The sequence below is a fragment of the Netta rufina genome (assembly GCF_964035555.1).
Source record: "Netta rufina genome assembly, chromosome: 1".
NCBI lineage: Eukaryota > Metazoa > Chordata > Aves > Anseriformes > Anatidae > Netta > Netta rufina.
Genome location: NC_140123.1, coordinates 206,167,559 through 206,187,613, shown reverse-complemented (window position 1 = coordinate 206,187,613; position 20,055 = coordinate 206,167,559). Strand labels below are relative to the sequence as shown.

General features: G+C 57.1%; 1 protein-coding gene across 2 annotated transcripts in view; it reads left to right on the top strand.

The window, feature by feature from the left end:
- The window catches only part of SHANK3 (SH3 and multiple ankyrin repeat domains 3), a 376,332-nt gene extending 358,611 nt beyond the window's left edge, over positions 1–17,721 (top strand). The window contains exon 23 of one of the 2 annotated variants that reach the window (XM_084305956.1): positions 17,605–17,721. In XM_084305956.1, the coding sequence (XP_084162082.1) occupies positions 17,605–17,710 (106 nt within the window). In that variant the 3' untranslated portion in view covers positions 17,711–17,721. Of the gene's footprint in view, positions 1–11,066; positions 12,555–17,604 lie in introns of those variants that run through there. The other variant, XM_084305955.1, reaches the window with a different exon arrangement.
- The last annotated feature ends 2,334 nt before the right edge of the window (positions 17,722–20,055 follow it).

The window sequence follows — 20,055 nt, the reverse complement described above, 5'->3', positions numbered from 1 at the left end:
CAGTCAATTCTGCATCACCTACAAACCTGACACATGCACCTTATTTTCCATTTGTGTCTGCTTGCCTTTATCTTCCATGGATTTGTTCATTTTCTGTCCCCACTGAGCTTGTCGTACTTGGTGCTTTCTGTACCTGACGGTGTTCCCTGGCTGCAGCAAGTCTCTCCCTGCTTTTCCTCTTCAGTGCCAGGCCCGCAGCTGGCCGTGCGGAGCAGCCTCCGGGTTGAGGCACGCAGCCCAGGTCTGTCGTGATGGATGTTCTCCTGCTGCTGGCTGCAGTGCTCGCAGGCTGCTCCCGGCAAGTCTGCCTGGTGCTGCCCGTGCGGTGCCACCCCGGCAGCTCAGCCCAGCAGTGGTGTGGGGGTTACTGCCATGGCACAAGCGAAGCCATGGCTTAAGTGGCTTTCACTCTGTGCTTCTCTGAGAGAGCAAACAACTTCCAAAAGCAGTTGTATACTTCGTTATGCTGCTTTCTTCCACTGGTCGCTCCCATGCTTGTGGAGCACAGAGCTTCTGTCCACGTGCACAGCTGTCCTGTAGTTGTGTCATCTACGAGCTTTGCCAGTCCTTCATGATCTGGCATTAGGGTTTATGAACAGCTTCCATTGTTCAAGTGAGTTTGTCTTGCTGAACACCTGAATAGCAGCATAGAGCTGGCCTGAGTCTCTTGGTTGGTTGCTACATGTTCACTACTTGCTGATTAAGCTATAGAAATCAGTTTTCCTTCTCTTTTTTTTTGTCCCCAGAGTCAAGGGAGATGCTGAATCCATGCTAGTTCTAGGGCTTCTTCCATTTTCAGCTCTGGAAATAAGTAGAAGTCCAGTCCTGAGCAGACTGAGGAAGTCCAGAACTGGACGTCTTAGATTTAGAAACTCAAATCTCCCCCCTCCTTTCCTTGCAAGAAGTAAAGGTTTTCATTGTATGGCGGTGTGACATGGATGGAGGAGACACTGGCTCTAAATACTACCCCGTGCAGAGAGGTGTCAGTGGTGCAGGTGCCTTGGTGCGGGGAGGTTTGTCCTCTGCAGGCCACTTCATTTCCTCACGTGTCTTCCACTTCTTCAGTGCTGGCAGTTCTGCTCTCATCTGGAAACTGAAGTCTTCGTGCACAGCCTGCACGACTGCTGAGGACCTCCAGCAGTGCAGTGAGAGAGCCGCTGGGCTCCTCTGCATTTCCCTCTCCAGACAGAAAGCTGCACGTGGATTGTTTGCGTTGTCTTGTCAGTGGTGAGGTACCGTGATGGGACCTGAGCTAAATGCAGCGTGCTTCGACTCTGGACGCTTGGCTCAAGGGAGCTGTGTTTGTTCCACATTCACAGCCCCTGAGGAAGGCCACTCTCCTGGGCAGGCAAGTGCGTGTTCTCCTGCCAGCAGCTGCCTGCGTCTCAGGAGCAAAGCCAGCAGCCCCTGCTCCAGGCTGTGGTTCAGGAGCTGGGCATCGGGAGCACAGGAGATGGATTATTAAAACTGAGGAATTATTTCAGAGTAAGAAGTAGGACTTACTTGTTACTGGTCTTGCTTACTGGTCTTGTGTTTTACAGAGGAAAAAAATAGAAATGAAGAGCTGGAGTAGCTTGTCATTGTGGAAAAAGGTTAATTGCAGGGATTCAGTATTTTGTAGTACGGTCCCATTAAACATTAGTAACAGAGTTACTAATTATATGAAAACCACAGTAATTACTGAGAATTCATGATTTGCAGAAAACATGGAAGTGTGGGGGACATTGAACTTAGAGAGGATAATGAAGACCTAGAGGTAACCTGGCCAAGCCAGGTGAGTGGATTGTGTGAGAGCAAAGGAAGTTCAGTGTTAATACACGTAAAGGAATGGGCAGCTGAGTGCAAAAGGGAAATTCTGCAGGTCAAAGAGCGCAGTCCCCAGCCATGGATTTTGACCACCTGTTGCTGGCAATGTTCCTGATGCCTCCAGTGCTCTCTGTACCACAGGCAGTGAGAAGTGAAAGCTGACACTGAAATGCTGCAGGCTGGTAGGGGCAGAGAGGTATTGATGGTGGTGCAGGACTACCCTGCTGTTGGCTTGCTGCGTGTGCACCAGTGAAAGCTGAGGACAGTGTCTGGAAGATCTGTTGGAAGCTCAAGCTCTCTGCATAAAGCTTCATAGAGGCTTCTTGTAAAACCTCACAGAGGGTTCTTCCACTGGGCAGCTGTGGGGAAAAGAAATCATCATCTGTAGCGGTGGGCTGATGTGATCAGTGCTTTCTCATCAGGACATCTGCAGCTGGCTGCCCGCAGGTCTGTGCTGGTCTCCCACTGTCTGAACTCACAGAATCCCGGAATGGTTGAGGTTGGAAGGGACCTCTGGAGATCGTCCCACCCCTGCTCAGGCAGGGCCACCTCGAGCAGCACACCCAGGACATTTTCAGGTTTTTACTGCCTCCAGGGATGGAGACTCCACACACCCTCTGGGCAACCTGTGCCAAAGTTTGAGAAGAGCCTGGCTCTGTCTTTTTTCCTCCCTTCCATCAGGTAGTTAGACAGTGATGAGATTCCCCCTGAACCTTCTGCAGGCTGAACAGTCCCAGCTCTCGCAGTCTGTTTCTGTGTCATACGCTCCAGTCCCTTAAACCATCTTCCTGGCCCTCTGCTGGAATCCCTCCAGTATGCCCGTGTCTCTCTTGTACTGGGGAGCCCAGCACTGGACACCGCTCCAGGTGTGCCCTCAGCAGTGCCGAGAAGAGGGACAGGATCTCCTCCCTCGACCTGCTGGCAGTGCAAGTCCAAGATACCATCGTTCTTACACAGGGACACATTGCTGGCTTGTATTCGACTTGGTGTCCAGAAGGACCCCCAATTCCTCCTCCACAAAGCTCTTTCCACCTGGTTGGCCACTGGCATCCCCTGGAGGATGGGGCTGTTCCCCCATCCCATCCCCGTTGTTGGACTTCAGGAGATCGCTCTTGGCCCATTATTCAGTCAGTCAGGGACACTGAGAGGCAGCATATCCGTTCGGTTTATCAGACACCCCTCCTTGTTTTATAAACCCATCTGCAAAGTTGCTGAGGGCATCCTACGCCCCATCATCCAGGCAATTAGTGACGAAGACATAAGTGGTTTTGGCCTCAGTACCAGAGCCAGAGTACACCACAGTTACCTGGCCTCCAGCTGGACTGGACGGCTGACCGCAGTCCTTCACATCGCCTGGCAGCTCGTCCAGTTCCCAGCCAACCTCATCTGCCACTTGTCCAGCGCATGCTTCACTGCTTTGCCAGGGGGGCTGTTATTGGAGATGGGTTTTTGGCCTTGCTGAAGTCAAGATAAAAAAAAAAAAACATTGGTCTCTCCTCTTCCACCAAGTTCATCATTTGGCTGCGGAAGGCTGCCAGGCTGATCAGGCACGACTTCCCCTTCACAAAGTCACAGTCACCTTCTCGTCCTCGGTGTGGCTGGAAATGGTTTTTGGGGTGATTCTCTCTGTCTCCTGCCCAGGGACCGGTGTGAGGCTGGCCAGCCTGGCACTCCCTGCGTGCCCCTTCCTGAAGGCAGGAGCTCCCGAGGCGTTACAGCACTGCTCTGCTGAGCAGCCGGACTGGCTGCATCCGAGACAGGCACCGCGAGCACGCTGCCACTGCCAAACACTTGCTCCGTGGGCTGAGCACGTTGGTTGCCACAGCACCTTGATCGGCAGTGGGAAAAGAAGGATTGCTTTCTGGAGGCTGCTCGTCCTCCTCTCTGAAGGCTGAGGGGAGGTGCAGCCCCTGCAGGTACCCCATCACCACCCTTCTGCCGGAGCTGCCGCACGGTTCCCCTTTCTCCCCACGCCGTGGGGTGTCTGGAAGGCTGTGCTGCCTGCCGGCTGCTTTGTCCTGTTCCACGTTAGCAGATTGCCCACGCGGCTCTCGTACCAGCCACTTCCCAGGAAGGAACAGACCTGCAGTCTGGTCCCAAGGAGTCACCATTCTCAGAAGAGAAGTGCCCTACTTCTGAGTTCTCCCAGAAATGCGTACCTTCCCACTGGAAACAGCATCGGGAATGAGTCTGATGATTTGGGAAGTTGGCCTGAGATTTCTGGGCAGTGGCACACTCGTGTGACCTGCAGCAGGGCTGCTGCAGCAGGGCTGTTCCATGCATGAAGTACTGTGTGTAGTAACGTCATTTGCACGAGCTGATTGTACTGCTCTTGTGCAGTACATCAGCTGCTTTCAGAAGGCATCAACTTCATCTGTCACGCACAATGCAGTCGCTGTGCCCTGCAGAGTCAGCCCAGTGAAAGCTGTGCTGGCTCTCCAGCAAAGCGGCTGCACATCTCCTGTGCCAGGGCTTAGCTCCCGTGGCCATCGGTAAGGACGCAGCATATACAAATCTGACCCTTTCTGGAAACGTGAGACCGGTTGCACATGACCAGCACTGCTGAGCTGTCTCCTGTGCATTTTAAGTCTGACACGCCAAGGACACGAGAGCTCTGCCCGTGGTACCCCATCTTTGCAAACTGCTTCACAGGACCAAGCTGCCCTGCTCTGCAGGACTTCATGCGTACGTGCTGCCCACAGTTCTGCATTTATTTGTGCTCAGGAGGCTCCATGCAGAAGCATAGCAGCCCTTAGAGTTACAAGCTGTAGCAGTTTTATTCTTTTTTGCTCATTCTTGTGTAAGAGGGACTTGTCCAGTTCTTCTTCAGCATCATCAGGCCCTCCAGATGCTGGCAGAGTTAGTGCATTGCCTTCAGGAGGGACAGTACACTGGTACACTGTGTACAATTACCCCCACTTGTTTGTGTCACTTCTGTAGGTGTTCCCTCTCTGTATCCCTTTGTGTGTTTTTTTTTTTACTGTGAAAGAGAATAATTCAGGAGTGTCAGATTTAGCCTCCTTAATGTAAATGGTGGCTGCACGAGTAGAGTCCTAAGAAAAAATGACAGCAGGAAATTAGATTGCCTTCAGAGAAAATCCTTCCTCTCGGTAGTTCTTCAGATAAGCCTCACGCACTGTTGGGCACCCCTTCCCCTGCAGGACTTCTGTTACGGGGATAAGCTTATCCTCTCTTTGGATTCTTTTGCTGAAAGCCAGTAACAAATTTCTTGCTGAAATTCAGTACTTAAGGATGAGCAGTGGGTTAGCAAATGGTCCCCGAGAAGAGTTCATAAATCTTCCATTAATGCAGCTCTGGTGCAGTGCACTGTGTGGAAGCAGGATGGCTGCGATGCTGCCTCTTTTCCTGTGGGCTGTCTGTCTAGATAGAGCTTACAGCTTGGGGCACAGAGCTCTTCCCTAGTTCTGACATGACGAGGTTTTGCCTGGTGCTCTGCTAGTGGGGACTCTCTCAAGGTTTTGCGAAGAAGTGTATTTATTTCTTTACAGCTTTTTGCCCATACTCCTCCATCAGCACCACCAAATAAAGCGTGTCCGAACTGACTGTCAGCAAGATCTGAACCGCAGGCAGGGATGGGAAGTCCCCCTTCCCCTGGTGCACCTTCGTCACGTAGCAAGCAGCACGTGGGAGCAACCAGCTCTCACCAGTCTTTGTCCTCCTTCCCATGAAAATGTTGTTTTCATGGTGACAGGTACCACAAGTGCTTCTGATTTTTGGTTTAGAGGCTATCCAGAGCTGTTTTCTTTCAGTTCTGTACTCTTCCCTTTTGCCCTCCCTTTTCAGGGACAGTTCTCTTGAGAAAATTCTAGAAAACCAAATCCTTTTGAACCGAGAGCTGTAGAGGTGCGATACCATCTGTGTATGTACCTTCCTAGGCAGCAACAACCAAAGTTTCCAGCTGCAGTAAAGCAAAGAGAGAGAGAGGATTAGTGTCTAATCCTGACCTTAAAGCACGGCCTGGCCACGATCCCAAATTGCACCGAGCTCCATGTCAGAGCCTTTGGGTGCGCCGAGCACTGATGGAGGCTCACGAGAGCAGTCATGTCTCGGTGATCTGGTAGTGAAGGTTGTTCACCACGTGCAGTGAATCCTTCGTGCAGTCCTAATAAAAAGCAGTGGAGACTCCTTTGAACACCGGTAGGAAAACACCTGGAAGCCAAGAGCAGTGAGAACAAAGACTTGCTGAGCAAAAGCAATGGATTTCTCTTTGGAGTGATTGGCGGTGCTTTACCTCTGTTGCTGAATCCTCCCTCGTCTTTGTTACTCTTGAAGAAATCGGGACTGAGATACAGAGTTCAAAGAAAGAACGCTCATCCATTAGCGACTTATTCAAGAAATCTGTGATTTAATACCTTCAGTAAAAGTATTCCCAGAAGGCTTAATTAGCTGTCCTGCAAATGCGTAATCCCTCTTCGTTTGGTTATAACTTCCTTTCTCAGCAAGCTGGTGTTTCTTTGCCTTGAGATTGCTTCCCATGAGACCTGTTCTCCCCCTCTTACTGATTTCAGTCAGTTCCATGCATATGCTGTGGTGTGCAAATCAGGCCTTGCATTCTGCATCTCAAAGGCTGCTTTTTCTGCCTGCTCTGAAGAAGCAATCCGGGCAACCAATCTACTGCTACCGCTGTTGCCAGCAGACTGCCATCACTGAACTCTGCACGACAAGGGGTAGAGCTGCCAGAACCTGGACTTGTTCAGAAAATGAAAGCTTGAAGGCAGCCCTGTAACAGCTATCAGTGCTGCCACAGTGAAATCTGTGACAGCCAGCAACCCCACCACTTCTGCGCTGCTCATCTTCCAAGGCCCAGTTGGAGCATTGCTGGAAGTGGAAAGCGAAGAAAGTATTTTGTTTTTCTAGTCAAGCTTCCCAGTTACATTTCTGTGATGTTGCCCAAAGACGTGGGCAACACCTTAGTATTCATGAAACCTGACAAATGTAAAGGCTTTGATAGCATCGTCCTAAAACATAGCAGCACTTGGCCTCAGCTTGTTCCAGCTGGTTGGTACGTCTGTATCAATGTGTAGTCCTCTGGCAAAACACTAATATGCCAACATGAACCTGTAACGAAGAGCAATGACCCAGAAAGAGCCCTCTAAGCAGATATGGTTGTTATGCATAATGTGCAAGTTGTCAGAAAGGATACTGTGCTGAGTTACCACTTGTGAAGGATCACATCCAGAAAAACTTACCTGGCTTCAGCACAGAATAAAGTGCCTCTGAGCAAACAATTGTCCTGATGGCCTTTAATGAAGTCATCTTCCAGAGCTGGACAGGGCATCAGAGACCAGAGACATAATGTGTGGCTGGCAGAACAGTGCTCCTGAAGCAGTTGAGAGCCAGCAGTGTATTGCCAGCAGTCCATTGTGCTGAGCCAGCCAGTACTCTGCAGAGAACAGACCTGCAAATTACATCTGCTGACCGGCCATGCCCAGAAAGGTCGGCTTCGGCTCCCCTGTGTCACTGCTGCAGGAACACGCTGGCCCTGGGAGCCTGGGCACACAGCCGATTTCTTGCATGGGGCTACAGCAAGCCCTTTCCCCAGGCTCTCCAGACCAGAGAAGGTCTGGAGAGAAGAAACTGAGAGAAGAAACTGAGCCACAGAGGCCTGCTATGGTCTCGTCTGGGACCTGCATGGCTGGTAGCAAGGCCCATGCTGTTGGACAGGCACCAGGTGCCCACCACTCCTAGGAGGAGGGCACGTGCCCAGGACTGCTGGAGGCTTGGTCCTGCTGCCTCTCAGCATCTCCTTGGGGGCACTGCCTGCTGCAGGAGGACTGCCTGCAACGCCAGCAGGGCCTCGCTGCCCCCAGCACTGCAGCATCTCACCACATGGTTGGCAATCCCTTGTCACAAGCAGATGAAAACTAATAGAAGCAGCTCTTGAACAAGGGGTGGCAGTAATACCAGAGCACGACTGGACAACAATGGCCCACTGTGCCATTTGTGGAGTTTTCTAAATCCTCTGGAAGGATATGCCCCACTCTCACAAACCCTCTTTATTTGCAGCCTAAACTCAAAAACTCTCAAGGCAGGTTGCAGCATTTTGGGGCAGGTCTCCACTGTCTGATCTCACATCCTGAATGTCCTGGTTACGCCATGGCATAGAAGTTCTCTCACAACAGACCGTACAGAGCCTTGTGTGGAAGATCTCATTACTGTACAAGCAGAAGGTGAACGGCTGCCCAGGAAGATGTAGTGCAGACGATGTCTGGAGACAGGAGCATGCAGCGTGTTGCTGCCCTCAAACCATTAGTGCAGCAGTTGTCATTCATCCTGTACCCAGGTTAATTCATGTGTGGATGCAGATTTGGGGTTGTTTTGCAAACTACATGGAAGGTGACTCTTCAGGCGGTAACCCTGTGCAGCTAACTGCAAGGCCCAGGGCTTTGTCTCGGTTCGTTACTCGCCGTGGGCCATAACCACGTCCTCACTCTGCAGACTGACCTGAGGCCTGGTGGGCCACCAGCGTCCCTGACCAGCGCTATCGGTCCGACAGCTAGGTGCCGTCTGCTAACCAGCCAGCATGTGTTTGAGTCCTGCCATCCTCAGCACCCTTCAGGCTAGGCCTCTCTTCTCCTCTCACAGCCTCTCACAGCAATTTCCCCTCTGTCCTGCCTTTGCCGGGTTGAACAAGTTCCTGGCACACCAGCTGCCACTGTCTGCAGCCATTCCTGTTCAAATTTACCTTTCTTGAACATGGGGGACCAGAACTGTGCTCAGAATTTCGCGATAGATTGTGTGGGTGTCTTGTATGGTGACATTAGTGCACACTTCAGATCTTGCAGTATTCTTGCCAAAGTGGTGCCTCCCGGCCACCTTAGGGTGTACCAGTAGACCCAGAACTTTCTCTTCCTTCATCATTTCCCATAAATGAGCTCCAGCTGAAAGCAGAGATCCTTGCCAGTAGGACACTGAATTTTGTACTGTCACTTTTTGTTCTGTTTTTCGTACTGCAGTCCTCAAGGTCATTCAGTTGTTCCTCTTTTATATTGATGGAGCTTCCTAAATGTGATTCATCGTCACGCTTCTTTATTGCTCTTGCTTTCTGTGCCAAGGTAGGAAGAAAATAAGAACACAAGGCAGTGTGGCTAAGCCCACAGACTCTGGATAGACCTTCATATTTGTGTTAAGCTCATCTTCTCGGAGCCATCTCTCTGAGAAATCATTGACATGTGTTAACTTCCCAGGCCATGTCTTGTGTGGTGTCTGCATAAATGGCAGCATGCTTAGTGTAGTCCATGAATTGTTGTAGTTGTCAAAGGCTCTCCAGTGGCCGTCTGTCCTGGGAGCGATCCTGAGGGGAAGGCAGAGCTCGGAGAGAGCAGGGGACCGCAGTGCGTCAGGCTGCAGGTGGTGGTGCCAGGCCCTGGACACCCCAGGCGTGCAGCCCAAGTGCAGCACCAGGACTGGGAGGTCCCGTGTGCTGCAGACCCAGGGAGGAGCAGTCTGATGCTTCCAAGTACCGAGCTTCAGGCTCTGACTTCCCGGGGCAGCAGGAGCCTAGGCAGCATCCTGCTCTGCGGGGCTGGGCTGAGGGGCTCTGGGCACTGACGTGGTGGTGGCATACCTGCAGCCTGCAGGCACGGGGAGCCACAGCCCCACTCAGAGGACAAGGACATTGACATTGCCTGACTCTCAGCAGTGGGCAGATGCTGTTCAGCAGAGATGGCCAGTCCAGCCCCAGTAGTGCCGTGCCTCCCAGCCCAGGGGTGTGCAGACCCAGAGCAGCAGACCCTTGCTTCCATTCAGGAATGCTCTCACCACCTCATGTCTGCAGCATTTCTGCAGCGGGACCAGCCAGGCCCCGATCAGCCACAGTTCATGGACTGCTGCCCAGGTCTTGGAGCCCCGAGGCCTCGGAGCTGCTGCAGGCATTCAGGCCGCAGCACCCGGCTGCTCTCCAGAAGCCGTCTGTGCTCATTTGACCTGGCAGCAGTGGTGGGCTAGCTGGCCCACCGAGGCCAACGCATTCTGTTGGGTGCACGTTAGCAAAGTGCAGCCCGGTCAAAGAGCAGTAGTCAAGGTAACTGGAGATAGGATGGAGCTGTAGCCGAAGGCCTGGGGAGGGTTCAGGGTGCTGCATTCAACTCCACTGCTAGACCAGAGAGACCACGCAGAGCCCCAGGGCCCCCTGGCCGGTCCTGGCCCCGACAGCCACCGGTGGTGGGTGCTTGTCCCCAGGCTTCCCAAGCTGAGGGGCTCGCTCAGGCAACTACGCTCAAAGGCCATGCCCTCCAGGTTTTCTCCCTGTCTTTTTTTTTTTGGTCTGTTTCTTTTTATATACCAAAAATACTTGTTTATGTCAGGCGAGGTAGTAAAGGCAAATATGTGATGGCAGAAGGAAAGTGTTCCTGCAGCATGGAGAGCTAGTGGGGAGCAGACAGGCCAGTGCCCAGGCATACTGTGTCTTCTTCGACAAGTGAGACTTGCTGCCCCAGCAGTGTCAGCCTGCTCACAAACACGCAGACCAAGGCACAAAATGCCCAGGGAGGCAGACACGTGGCATAACACAAGACAAGTCTGTTCAGACACCCCTTTGCCCGTTGCACAGCCCACGCTAGGGAGCTTGCCACCACTCTGGTGGCAGTCAGGCCCCGCTGTCACCATGCTTGAGGTGGCACGACGGCCCTCCCACCCACACGCCGCTGCCTGGGGAGGTGGCAGAGGGGTCCTCTTGTTGCAGGAAGGGGCTCTGCCCCCGTGGCAGATGGCTTGAGGTGTTATGCTTTGCTCTGGGTCCATGGCAGGACCCGACTGCAAACTGGAGCTAGTGGTGTGAGGTAGGGGAGATGGTCCCTGGTGGGAGGGGACCAGCGTAGCTCCACAAGGCTCTGCCGCAGGCTCCTGACACATCAAGGCAGGCAGCGGTGCAGGGCTGCAGCTGCAGCCGTCTTGACACGACCGTAGGGGGCTGCAGGGCCAGGTTGCTCCCCGGGAGGTCTCCGTGGGCTTCAGGGCCGTGGCAGCTAGGGAAGTTTTGGCCAGGAACCGGAGATACTTGCTGGACCCTCTTCTGCCTCCTCTGGAATAGACCTCGCAGGGCTTGCAGAAACTCTTGGCCAAAGTTCTCCGAGCCCGTGTCCCCAAGCGCTGCAGAGCCACCCCTGCTGCCTGAGGCTGGCCCAGCCCTGCAGCGGCCGCCCCGCGTGTTGTGTGTGTGCCGCTGTGTCTGGGGACCTGGCCTCACCCCGCCCTCTGCTCTCTCTCCTCTCTCTCTCGCTGTACCGTTCTTTCTGCAGACTTTTCAGTAGTTTAGGAGAACTCAGCACCATTTCCCAGCGGAGCTCCGGGACCACCTACACAGTTCGACCTGGCAGTCGCTACCCTGTAACCCGACGTACCCCCAGCCCCGTGAAGCCGGCTCTGGATCGGACAGAGCCCCTCAGCACCGTGCGGCCCTATGGTCTGACCCCTCCCACCATCCTCAAATCTTCCAGCCTCTCCATCCCACACGAGCCCAAGGAGGTGCGTTTTGTGGTGAGGAGCGTGAGCGCCCGGAGCCGCTCCCCGTCCCCGTCCCCCTCTCCAGGGCCGCCCCTGCACACCCTCCACCCGCCAAGGCCCTTCATGCAGAAACCCCTCCACCTGTGGAACAAGTACGACGTCGGGGACTGGCTGGAAAGCATCAACTTGGTGGAGCACCGAGACAAGTTTGAGGACCATGAAATAGAGGGCACACACCTGCCCGCCCTCACCAAGGAGGACTTTGTGGAGTTGGGGGTGACACGGGTCGGGCACCGTATGAACATTGAGCGGGCACTCAAGCAGCTGGTAGACAGCTGACCGTCCTAGGCAGCGCTGGCCTCTTCCAGAGCCACCACACGGGGAGGGGGGGGGCGTTTCTACTAGACTAATAAAACCCAGTTTGATTCTCTTTCTACTCTGAACACTGCACTGAAGGGCGCGGAGCCGAGGGGCTCCCGCCCGCTCACACACAGCCCGCGTGCCACGCACACGCAGACCCCGCTCAGCCCCACCAGGCCCGCGACGCCTTCGGGAAAAGGAATGTTGCATGAAATACATCCTCTTTTCTGTTCCTCCCAGAGAGTCTGGCCTGTATATCGCTTGATGTGCTCTTCCCTGGGGCGTCGCTGGTGGCAGGAGGGGCCGAGGCGCCAGGTACCGCCGCGCCGGGCTCCCCGCACGGGACCTGTGGCACGGCGACACCTGGCTGGGGGGGACTGTGCAGGGCCACCGTGCAGTCGAGGAACCAAACCTGTGCAGGGCAAGGGCTCCTGAGCAGCAGGCTCTGCATGGGTTTTCCTGCAAGCCCAGCGCTGCTCGCAGGTCCCTTGTGCGGCAGGCAGGGAGGTGGCAGGCCAGACACGAGCTGACCCAAGAGGGTGCGTGTGGGGGGCACGGCAAGGCAGGGCCCCGGCAGCGTGGGCTGCTGGGGGAGGCAGGCAGGGTGCTGCGGGGGCAGGAGCAGGACGGAGGCCCCGTGGGGCCGGGCAAGGAAGGGCGGCAGCAGGAGCAGGGCCCGTGGCAGGGCAGCCTTGCTGCGTGCCAGGAGAGCCGCGGTGACGGCCGCCCTGCTCCCACCTGCGCCCTGCTCCGGCCCTGCCGAGGCTCCTCCGGCAGACCCGTCGCAGGCAGGAGCAAGCCTTGCCGTGCGGGTGAGAAGAGCGCCAAGCGTGAGAGAGCCTGGCCCGTGGACTCTGCTCCCCTGCCTGGCTGCGCTTGGTTTGCCCTGGAGAGAGAGAGGGACCGAAACCGCATGGATAGAAGCATGTTTGGGGGGTGTCGGAGGGAGGCTGGTGGGGAATCCAGCAGAAAACGCTTTGCCAACGTTCAAAGGGGTGGGGGGTGGGGGGAGGTGTTTTATTTCCTCTTGGTTTGGGGTCTTGTTTCCAAGGGGGACACATTGATGGATAATATATAATCTCCGTGCATTTATATAGAGAGCAGCTGATGATCTACAAGAGACGATACTGAACTACAGGATTCCCACTCCGTCTTAGTCATCCTTATTTTGCATCTTTTTAATCAGCTATATATTTGAAAAGAGAGAACAAATATCTATATATCTATATCTATAGCTATAGCCACCTGATTTTGTTATAATTTTACTAAATCTATATATCTCTAGACTTGTTGAGATGCTGATGAGGTGGTGCCTGCACCCCTCCCCTGGGACGCCCATGACTCATGGGAGTTTTTAGTGACTGACTGAATGAATGTTAAAGTCTTTTTAAAAAAAGAAAAAAAAAAAAACCAACAGCTCCTTTCAGACACTCTGGATTTTAAAGATTTAGAAACACAAAACTTGGTTTTTGGGACACACCAAGTCTTCCATCCCCGCAGGCAGAGATGCATGGAGAGCTTCCACTACCCTGCAGCAACCCCGCGCCTCCGGCAGGCGCAGGGCTCCCGTGGCTTCAGGTCCTCCTCCCACCTCCAGCGCTGGGGCGATTGCCCGCCCTCGGACCCCGTGCCCGCAGCGCACCGCGGCCGGCCGAGGGCTGCGCAGGCTGTGCCGTGCCCCGGAGCGAGCGCCGCGCTGGGAACCTCAGCCGGAGGCAAGCGAGGGGCAGCACTGGCATTACACCCAGTGGCTGAGGAGGCTGGGGTGCCAAGGGGCGACCCCAGAGCCGGAGGAGGCAGCGTCCCCGTCCCCCAGCCCGGTCCCTGTCCCCCACCCCGTGCGCTCCCCTCCGCACTGCACCCTCGACAGCATCGCGCACCCAGGCTCAGGGGTGGCCAGGGGCTCGCCCCGGCCAGCTCGGGAGGGGATGGCTTGGTGACTGGTGTTCCCCAAAAGCTGAGTCCCCCATGAAGGCATTAACTCTTCTGGTGCTAGAGGGAAGGACAAGGAGGTTCCTTCTGACCCTCACACATCTCCGAACCTTCACAACCTTCAGCCAGTGGAAAGGCACAGGCCAAGGGTTGGGGCTGCGGCCCCCTCCTGCGTGTGAGCACCAGGCTGAGGCCCTCTTCGGGACAGATCCTGGCAGGCTGTGGTGCTGTCTCCTTTTCCCTGAGCTCTCTTGCTGGGCACGTGCCCAAAACGGCTCTATCTAGAGCTTTCCAGAAACCGCTGAATTCTGTGTATTCACAGCACTTCTTCCCTCCCCAGGCAACAGCCCAGTGCTTGCAGCTGGGACAGTCGCATGGGGAAGGCAAGAGGGGATTTCAACCTGTACCTTCTTATTCTGCAAGCAAAAATCCTTCTGTAGATACCCCAGGGTACTCCAGGCCTCCCATCCAATAACCTGGTGAGCCAAGAGGCATCCTAATTGTGATAGCAACCATTGTGTCTGCCCGAAGCCACCTCTTTGTTGACCAGGTTTGCCATCGTATTCATCAGTCTCCTCCCCGCCCCTCCTGTGTGTGCCAATGCTACCGCTGTATGCTGTGTGACCATGTCCTGCCCCTGCCGCCGTGCCTGCCCCGTGCCCATCGCTGCAGCCTGCCCCATCACGCCTCTGCCTCTGTGCACCCCTCCATGCCCTGCATTTGCCCCACTGCTCCCATTTGCCACCCGCCCTCCTCCATCCCCCACCCTGGCACCCGTAAGCCCTCCACGATGGCCTCTCCTGAGGCCAGCAGCACTTTCAGACGCACTGAATTATTCCCTGCTCCCCACGCTCAGCTGCCCACAGCCCACTCACTCTCCATCGCCCACATTTCCAGCTCCTCAGCCTGCCCTGGCATTAATTATCACCTGATCACAAACACTTGCTGCCGTGCTCATGCACAGATGGGGACAGTCCTGTACTAGGGATGTCCCAGGCTGCTGGCGGGGTGGCACTTGCTGGCTGTGCCAACAACCACTGCCACCGCTGCTGCCGCACCCCTGGCACGTAGCTCGCTGCCCGCAGCCCCACCGGCTCCGTGTGTCCCCTGCCTGCTCCCCCTCATCGCCTCCCACATGCTCTGCAGTGCCTGGACCCTCGATGCTGTCCATAGACATCTTGCCACAAGCCAAGCTCACCACGTGCCCTTGCAACCTGAATGTTGAGGCTGATGCTGCTTCTTCAGCCCCGTGCCTGGCGAAGTGGCACCGCCACGTCCTGGTGGCACCCATGGGTGCACAGAGCCTCTGCGCCGCTGCTGCGTGCCAGCTCCGCTGCTGCGGGGACCGGGCACACCAGCAGGCTTGTCCCAGGCTCCGTGTCATGCAGGCTCTGCCACAAACTCTGTAAAACATTAGAATTTCTAAAAAAAAAAAAAATAGTTTGGCTGTCTGTTCCTCATGCTGCTTCTGTGAGGTTGCTCTGGAGCCTCTCACTGATGTAGAAACGCTCCTCTCCAGCCTGCACTGAGCCATGGGAAGCCCGTGCCCATTAGTCCCTAGGCTGGTCGTGTCCTTCTGCTGGCTTCTGCCTCTGCTCCCCCATGCCTGAGCGCTCCCTGGCCATCCCGTGGCTCAGCCTCCCGTGCTCTGTCCCATGGGTCCCCACCAGGGCTGCTTCTGGCTGTGTGGGCAGATGTGGCCCCGCAGAGCACGCTTTGTTCCTGCACGCCACAGCTCGGCGCCGCTCCAAACCTTTGCACCACTGATGGCTTGGCCCAGGCTGCCCGGCTTGGCTCTGCAGCCCCTGCCCTGCCCTCGCCCCTGGCCCTGCGCCCCCCCAGCCCAGCACCTCCAGCTCCTGCCCCGCTGCCCTGACCATGCTGCAGCTCTCACCTCTTCCATTTCCATCTCACTGCCAGCTTCTTTCCACCCCACCTGCAGGTAGCGCAGACCCCAGCAGCCCTCGCCCCCGGCAGCCCCATGTCCCTCAGGCGTGGAGCTGCCCCCCTCCTGTAGCCGGAGCACGCAGAGCTGCTGCCTGCTGCTCCCTGCCACCCCCCGGCACGGCCCCAAAAGCCTCTCCCCGGCCCTTGTGGCTGCGGGGTGGCCGGTGGGCACTGCGGGTTGAAGTGTAACCGTGTTGTCCTGAGTGCAGGCTGCCCCTCGGGCTCTGTCCCGTGGTCTGCGGGTCTCTGCCCCTTCTGCAGCTGCTTCTGGGGCGACGCACAGAGACCCTGCCTGCACCCGCCCCTCGCTGCGAGGGGCCTGAAGACTGCAGAGCGTAACTTTTCTGCAGGAAGTTCGGTCTGGGACCTGGAAAGCTGGACGCCTTCTTGCCATTTCCGAAGAGCCCTCCTCCACCCCTACTGCTGCCCCTTCCCCGTGGCGAGGGCTGGAGATGGTGGATGCACCGCTCTGCCGCTGGCGGAGCCGGCGGCCGCGCCGCCCCGACGTGCACCCCAGCTTCCAAGACACGAAGCAGCTGCAGCCGTACCTGTGTTGGCAAACACTGCGTGAACCCTCGGGGCCGCCAGCCCCAGGGCCACCACGGCTGGTCCCAGTCAGGCATAACACAAAAGAAGGCGACTTCCAACCACACTCGTGCCATCGCCCCTGTCCCTGCGGCTGCTTGGGTCTGCCACGAAGTCCTGCTCCCCTCTCCCTGTCCACACAGCAGCGACGGCTTCATCCTCCCCATCACCCTCCCATCCCCTCCATGGACACACGTGCATGCGGAGCTGGACGAGCGTTGCCCTGGGGCTTTGGAGACAGCACCGTCCCAGGCAGTGCCAGGGCACCCGTGGGGTGAGCCTGCTCCGTTTCGGGGCGGCACACGGGGCGCTTGCCCTGCCCGTGCTGCCCGAGACGCGAGCGGCCAGGGCCAGCTCCTCCCTGCCCCGGACAGCTCGGTCTCACCGGTGCCGCCTGCGGCTCAGGGCTCTGCCCCTGTGCCTGGCCAGCCGGCGGTGCCGGTCACTGCCCCGCTCGGTGGCCGTGCTGGCCCCGAGCAGCTTCATCCCCCGCTTCAAGCACCAGCCAAGCCGAGGTCTCGAGTGCCCCGCACTTGCTGGAGGACGTCCCCGCCCCGGCCTGCCCGGGGGCTGCGTTCCCTGCGGCAGCGCCACCAGGAGCAGTCGGTTGCGTACCGGCCTGACGGCCAGCAGTGGTCTTGTCCCATGATCATTTCTAGTCCCACCTAGACAGAAACGTAACTTTCCAGCTAACGCAGCTGCTGCTACTTAACTTTTTTTTTTTTTTTTTTTTTTTTTTCTCAGCTGAAGCAAAGAGGATTTTTTTTCCCATGTGTAGATAGCTCTTTTCTGACTTTATATCTACTCTGATGGCATTGGCATCTCCATTCCAAACATCTGCAGACCCAGTGAGACATTTCATTTTGAAAAGCCATTCAGGAGAAGGCAGAGCGATAGGCGAGGAACCCAACCACCCGGCCTTGCGGCGAGGGTCCTGAGCGCAGCCGGGCCCCACCTGCCAGGACGTCCTGGTGCGCCAGGACCCGCCGCCGTTACTGTGATTCTCATGGCTTCTCAATGACTTGGGTTATCTTCTGTAAAAATGGAAACACCTTTTATTTCTTTGGAGGGATTTTTTTTAAAGTTGTTGGTATTTTTCCTTTGTCCAGACGGAACTCATCCATCCTTGTTCTCCATAAACTCCTGTCTGTAATCCTGACTTTAAGAGAAGAGAAAACAAAACCCAAAGCACTTTGTTCCTGGTGGGCGAGCTTTTGCAGCTCAAACCATTTCGAAGCAGCAACAAAGTGCGGCCTGGTTTTATTTTTTTCCAGCACACGTGCATACCCCCCATCGCCGGCATGCATGTATACATGTGCGTATATACCCACACGCACACGGCCCCCGGGCGCGTGCACACTCACTCAGACTCTGCATGTGCATAGACAGGCTCGCACCCTCGCACACACGTGCGTGAACGCGCGCACGCACACGTCTCACATCCACACTCTTGTTTCCCCCCCCAGACGAACTCACCTGTGGGTTTTTGTTCTGTTTTTAATTTTACAGGGTCAGTTTGACTTCACCCTTATTTTGTATGGATTTTCTGAGGAGATTTCTCCTTCTCCAGAGTCATGGAGGTGTGAGCATTCACCTCCCGCCCTTGACGTTGTGATACACATACCCCACAGAGATCTATGTTTCTTATATTATATTATTATTATTATTATGTAATAAATTTATAAGAAAGCTCTGCTTTGTTCTGTGGTGTTTCTGCTCCAGCAGCCCCTGGACCAGGGTTGCACCCGGGGCCCCTCTTCAACCCCTCTGCGGTCCCTGGGGACTGCCCCAGCCCTTGGGGCACCCCAGCACCGAGGCCCCATCACAGCCCAGCTGCTCTGCTGGGGGGTTTCTGTGCCCCCCGGCCTCAGCCAGCAGCGGGGCTGGGGCTGGGCAGAGGCCACTTCCCACTGCATGGGGACGGGGATGCTGGGGCCTCTGGGTGCCCCCCACAGCTCTGGGGCAGCCTGTGGCCGACCCACACCAGCACCCCAGGGTGCCCTGCACTGGGGAGCAGCTTCCCAGAGCCAGGGCCCCTCTGCAGGGAGCGGGGCTCCCCCAGGGCCACAGCACCCGACCCGGTGCCGCAGGCTGGGCTGGGAAACTCCGTCAGGAACCAGCCTTGGTGAAGCATCATCCTCATCCCTGCAGCTGCAGCCCTGGGGCGATGTCCCGGGGAAGGGCACGTGTGCCGGCATCCCCCAACAGACCTGGCAGGGAGCAGGGCAGTGAAAGCAGCCCCTGGCTCCCCAGGACACACGTAGCTGGAGTTTCCCAGATCCTACACGAAAACGTGCGGTGATGTGCACAAAGTTGGGCTGAGGCACAACGCTTTGTTCAACGCCTGCAGCCGATGGCAAGCACCGACACCGAGGTCACCTTGGGGTGGGGGGGACAGAAAGAGAGGAAGGGGGAACACCCGGGGAGATGTGCAGGGTCCCCAGGGGGGGCCCTGTGAGAAAGCCCCCAGCTCAGGATGGAGCCACAGCCACCTCGATGACCCCCCCACACCATGACTCCCTTACTGGGGTTACTGGCCCTGATTGGAAGATGCTTAATTAGCTGCAAATGCTGCATGCGGAGTGGCTGCAGGGCCTTGTGCACCCCTGCTGCCAGCCAACAAACACTGGGGTACCGGCGTGGCCGTGATCTCCTGCTGGCTGCCTCATCCGAGCCATGGTGGGACCAGCTCTGCTGGGGAGGGGTCAGAGCAGTGTGCCCCTCCGCCCACACCCACTGCCCGCAGCCCCCTCCCAAGCCCTGGCACAGCCACCCGGGGGCTGGCCACGTCAGTGACCCCCGGTAGCAGCAGGGACGGGGTCCCCCCTCCAGCCCCACACAGCCCCGGGAGCTTTTCCAGGGCTCCTGCCCCCAGGATCGATGCAGGCAGCCCCCTCCCCACACCCCGACCCCCACAGAGCGCCCAGGGCTCGCGGTCACACCAAGCATATATTTTATTGAAAGACCAAGTGGATGACAAGGCAGTGAGGGGGGACCTTTAACCAGGGTTTTGTACAAGTTACAGTTGCTCAGGACTCCTCTTGTTGGTTCGAGTTACGAGATAAATATCGGTACATAGAGCGGAGTGGAGGTATAGTCACTAAACTAGCACTGGTCGGATATACGGGGCCGGCAAGCAAAATAAATCACCAGGCACAGCAGCGAGGAGCAGGGGGGGCTGCGTGCCCGGTGCCGGGAGCAGCGGCCGCCCCGGCCCTGGGTCCTCCTCTCCTGGGGCAAATACATTCAGGCCAGGGGGGTCCCAGGGGGCCGGGAGCATCGCCCCCCGTGGCTGAGCGCCGCACACCCCAGCACCGGTCCCAGTCCCCATGGCCACGCAGGGTCCCCTGGGGGGGTGGGGGGGGGCAGGAGGCTCGGGTGGGGGTGAAGGGGCAGGAGGGGCAGGGCCACACTCCTGAGGGCTTCAGTACTGGGGCTGGGGAGGCATTAGAGGGAGGGCACTGGGGTGTGGGGCTGCTCCTGAGGCCCTATAGCTGGGGGGGGAGCCCCTCCTGCAGCCCCCCCAGCTCTGTCTGCCTGGGGGTCCCGTGGGGGTGCAGGGGCAGCACAGAGCTGGGGACTGCATGGCAGCAGATGCTGATCCTGGCATTTAAATCCTGCCCGTGCCCTCATCAGCCCCCCCCACAGCAAGCCCCCAGCCCCCTTCCCCTCCCCGTGCCTCCCCCGGTGCTGCCCTGACCCCTCGGCACACAGCAGCCCCCCCAGCTCTCCCCTGGTGCCCCCACCCCGCGTGGCAGCGGCTGACCCCGGTCACAGCTGGGAGCCCCGGTCCCGTGCCCCCACCCGGTTTGCTCATGCAGGAGGGCAGCTTCTGGCCCAGCCCGGGGCACGGCCGTGCCACCCCCAGGGCCAGGGCGATGCCGGGTGCACCCTAAGGCCCCCCCCATCACCCACGGCCGCGGCCTGGCCCCCGGCCCCCCGGGGAAGCAGTGAGGATGT